Genomic DNA, 4,825 nt, shown 5'->3' on the forward strand with positions numbered 1-4,825 from the left:
CATGACAGTTATAGCATCTACAAATGGCGGTATATATACTGGGAATTTTTTTTTGTATTTTTACTAGTAATGGTGATGATCAGCGACTTATTGCGGGACCGCAGTGGGATTTCTGACACTGGGGGGAACTGACTTGGTGTCACTGACATCTGCAGTGACACCAATACAGTGATCAGTGCTAATAAAAAGGACTGACAGTATACTAATGGCACTGGGCAGGATGGGTTAACATGTGGGGCGATCAAAGGGTTAACTGTGTGCTTTTTTACTAGGGGCTGTGTATTAGTGCTTCACTGTAACTACACTGCTTTGCATGGCTGTGCTGTGCACAGCCATGCAAAGCAGTGTGCACGAGCTGACAGGGAGAACTGTTTTGTTTACAAACAGTTCTCCCCCCATTGGAGATGCTCGTTAATCACCGGCGCCAGCGAGTAATCCCCGGCCGGGGCCCAGTGATTGACAGCCACGCCCACGAATAGCGGCGTGAGTAGGGCGCACGCGCGCCTCGCGCACCCCCTACCCAGAAATGCAAAATCACATATATTTACATGATGTTGCGCACCTGTGCCGACATGTAGCAGTACTTCTGGACGGGAAGCGGTTAATTAGCTCTGAAGAAGATAGTAAAATTGTCACAAAGAAGAATCAAAATAAATAAAAAAAATTATATATACAGTATACATGGAGCATATATTTACTGTCCTTATCCTTTTCGGGAATAAGAGATTATATTTGACAAATATGTTAGGTTTGACCTGATTAAAGAGCAGTAATTTTGGAAATGGTGGCAAAGATATTTTATCTTTGCTTGTTTTCTCCAAAATTTAAGAAAACTATTAAAATAAATTGCTACCTAAACAAAATAACCCCCCCCCCATCTGAATATCCTATTTAAAACTCAATTCAAGGTATGGCCTTGGACCAATGTAAGCATGCATGTGCCATAGCTGGCGGATCCCCATCTAATCTGAAAACCACTTTAGTGGGCACCACAATAGTGATTGCTTCTAGTTTCCAGGTCCCATCCCAGGTGGCTGACCTACTGTTTACTGAACACAGGAGGTTGCCTGCTCAGGATGGTCACCATTCCGAGAACGCTTGATATTTTCTCAACTGATACAACATGTTCTTTGTTTGGACAAGGTAAAAAGTGTGATGTCACTGCCCCACCTCTCCATTTCATCCAATCAGAGAATGCTTTGCATGTATTGAGAGAATACAAAGTATTCTCCAAATTGCGCTTGTGCTGAATGAGCAACCTCCTGTATTCTAAATGAAGCATGGCAGCTGGTTATCACGGGACCTGAAAGCTATTGGATATCACTGTAGATGTAGAAGCTGTGTCTACTACAGTGATTCTCAGCTTCCAGAGCTATGTAAAAATTGCCATTCCTGGAATTCATCTTTAAAGCATAAGTTCACCTTTGGGAACATGTTACATGTTCTACCCGATTTTAGGGTGGAACATGTAACATGTTTCCAATGCTGCTGCCGCTGCCCCCACCGGTGTGCAAGAAGTACGGGGAGAAGTTTGTAGACCACTATTTCCTTAAAATCCCATTCCAAGTTTTCTAGTTCCTTAGTTAATAAAAACAACCATGTATAAAGAATATAAAATCTTTATTTTCAAATAACAAAATAATTTGACTCTGTTTTATTTCCCTAATTCATATGAGGTATATCAATGTCCAAAAAATAAAACTGTTGAGAACTCCTAAAATGCATTTTGGGAGAATGTAACTGTTTGGTAGTGACATCACATATAAATATGAAGCCTCTATTACAAAGACATTTTTTATAGGAACCCAATAAAACAAATCAAAGGTTTTGCCAACAGAAATCTTATAACTGACATTTTTCTGCTACAAACATGAAAATGGATTGAATGGGAGGATTACCATGGGTCACACACTGTCTTTGATAGATTGCGTTGAACTACAACCCCAGACATTCTGTGTTCATGGATACTTGTGGAGCACAATAGTATCCCCAGGCTGATAATGCTAATATAATGGCTCACTTTCTCTTGTCAAAAAAAGGAGACCTGTGGATGTAATACTGATAAAATATAGAACAGGATAGCAGTTCCAAAAAAAAACAAATCTAAATATTACAAGAAGAGGAATGGGAAATTACAATGGCCTTAAAATTGAATTATACCCATAACATTCACAGGTATTGCAGGCAATGATGTGCTCAGTGCAGACATAAAGAACTTCACATTCCAGTACAGGACTGGGAACATTACACACAGTTTGACTCTCCAAAATATATACTTTATATTAAAGTTCTAAATAATGGCATTAATAATCAGCAGAAATAAGTTGTTTTATATTATATAGATATACTACTCTAATCTTTGTGCTGAGAATAATAATTTAATGAGAACGATTGCTGACAGAAATATGGAGATGGCCTTGATGACCCCCTTCTAGCAATGCTAGTCGCTTGGCTGTCGTGATGATCTTTTGTCTTGACATATGGATCCATATAATATGAATGAAAATATGCATTATATGAATCCACATGTTATCTACATTATGGGGGAGATTTACTAAAACTGTTGCACTCCAGAATCTGTTACAGCTGTGCATAGTAGCCAATCAGCTTCTAACTGATTATTCAGATTTTACACCATACAGTTTTAGTAAATAACCCCCCATATGTCATCCATATAATATATCTACCATATTTTCTGAGCAATTGACCTGGAACAAATATGCAAAAAGTGAAGTCAGAAATATTGATTTGCATGCTTTTTGCTGGCCAGAGCACTAAAGAAATCAGATCAACATGAGGGCCAGGTAACTAGTATTTTCATAGGTCAACAAAGACAAACTGTACGTGGCTCCCAGATCAAGTTTTCTTTTCTGCAACAGTGGAATCATAATCATACAGTGTTACCCTCATGTTACTTTTTAAAAATTGAGGAAGTGGAAAGTGGTGGTGATGCCCATAGCAGTCAGAGAGAGTAAGTGTAAGTTTTTGTGCAGACAGGTTACAATGATTTAGTTTGTAGTTTTAGGCAACACCCCCATTTTATACTTCTAGGATATCACAAATGCAGTATTAGTATAGTAAAAGAAAAAAGCAAAGTGCAATAACCCTTGGCAACCATCTAGCAGTTTTTCACCAATATGACTAAATATTCAATTGCTATAGGTTACTATGGGTTACTGCACATAATCATTACATGGAGTGAACCTTGTGATAGTTCTCTCTATGGTGTCACAGCTCAGGCAACAGTTTAACTAAGGAAACATCTCTTAATTAAAAAAAAAATCTGATTAAGCCTGTTGAGAAAAGCTATTCAGTCATACAAACATCATTAAATATTTGAGATGCCAAATGGCAATCCATCTTATGCTTAGCATGTCAATCCTTGACAAATCTATAACAGAAACCAGAGTATATTGTCTTCTGATTTAAATATTACTACAATATATTCACAGTCTGCAATTGTCTTACCCCTGAGTTTAAGCAGTTCACAGAATTGTTTGCCTACAGTACTTTCACTTGCAGGTCTGATACGAGATATGTAGTCCAGAACTTTATTTTGCATTGGCAAATTGTCCTTTAGATCAAATCTTGTCTTTGGTTTTGTGCGTCTGCAAAACTGTCTGAATAAACACAGAAAGTTTTGTAAAGCTACCAGTATTTTATCAGTGCATGGAGAGAGAATGTTGGTAAGCTGATCCTTGAAAGCATCCAAGCTGCCAAGTAAATGGTCCAGGAGTTGGTGCTGTGAAACTGTCCATGTGGTTCTGATAGTAGCTGCCCCTGACACCAATACTGTAGCTCCCATGTGTGCAGTATGGGAAGCTTGGCATGGAATTGTCCTCTGTTGGGCTTCCATAAGAGCTCTGCAAGTATGGGGCCTCAGGTGATAGTCTGGTGTAGTAAGGAGAGGGACATTGCTGAGGTTGCGTGGCCTCCTCATAGCCTGGATTTGCAGAGACAGTGTGATGTGTCTGTGGTGGCACCAAGTAGGCCTGAGGGCTGCTGTCTTTGATTTCTGGCTGTCTGTGCCCACTATATTGAAGGTGGCATTCAGTGTGGCTACAGCTCCACTTCTGAGGAGGGCTGGAGTCTAGGAACATGGACAGTGTAGATATCCTGTTAATGGCTCTCTTCAAGGTTGCTATTTTAGACAACCTCTTGCCACTCAGGTCATGTTTAAGAGTCAGACGTAAAGCGTTAAATGCCTGGTTGTAGTCCAGGATCCTTTTTCGTTCCCTGACATTGGCTGCTATTCGCCTGGCCTTTGACCTCACGGGCCTAGTCCTTTTCTTGGGCTTGGCTTCTTCTCCTTCTTCACTCTCAATGTTTGTCCTCTGGAATTTCCTGACAGACTGGACAGATGTCTCATCTGCTGCATCTTCCACATCTTGCTCATACTCAGAGTAATCTGATTCAATGAGACTCATTGCAGCTCAGCTTAGTGATTGGTTTGAGTTGACTGTCTTTTACGGCTTGGCTTTTAAAGATTTAAGTTTATGTCCATGCTATCCACTCCCTCTCAAAGTCACTCCCTAAAAGGGCAGCCTACGTCTTAAGTACTGCTTGCCCTCATTTTTTATGACACCTCATAAGTACTCTAACAGGCACCTTGTGTCTTCTTTTTATGACCTGCCTGCAGGTAGACAGGCCTTAGTTTGATAGCTTTGTCAAGAAAGATCATAGAAAACATGCAAATGCCTGTAGTATGTACTCTGACATACTGATCTGCCAAATTACACAGCAGCACACGTATTTTCTCCTCTTACAACAAATTACAGGTCTTCCTGTTTAATCTATCCTGGCTGATCACCTTCATACTTGTACT

General features: G+C 39.9%; 1 protein-coding gene across 1 annotated transcript; it reads right to left on the bottom strand.

The window, feature by feature from the left end:
* Positions 1-1,601: 1,601 nt before the first annotated feature.
* Positions 1,602-4,449, bottom strand: BHLHA9 (basic helix-loop-helix family member a9). The gene has a single exon (XM_089683060.1). It carries the CDS (start codon positions 4,425-4,427, stop codon positions 3,663-3,665), a length of 765 nt encoding a protein of 254 aa, XP_089539186.1. The 5' UTR covers positions 4,428-4,449; the 3' UTR covers positions 1,602-3,662.
* Between the last annotated feature and the right edge of the window lie 376 nt (positions 4,450-4,825).

Source organism: Staurois parvus, unplaced genomic scaffold (assembly GCF_062004578.1).
Source record: "Staurois parvus isolate SC_StPar_1 unplaced genomic scaffold, SC_StPar_1.0 ptg000299l, whole genome shotgun sequence".
Classification (NCBI taxonomy): Eukaryota; Metazoa; Chordata; class Amphibia; order Anura; family Ranidae; genus Staurois; species Staurois parvus.

What these genes read in the sequence shown, in the direction of transcription:
- BHLHA9 (XM_089683060.1), bottom strand. Translation starts at nt 4,427, where the DNA reads ATGAGTCTCATTGAATCAGATTACTCTGAGTATGAGCAAGATGTGGAA.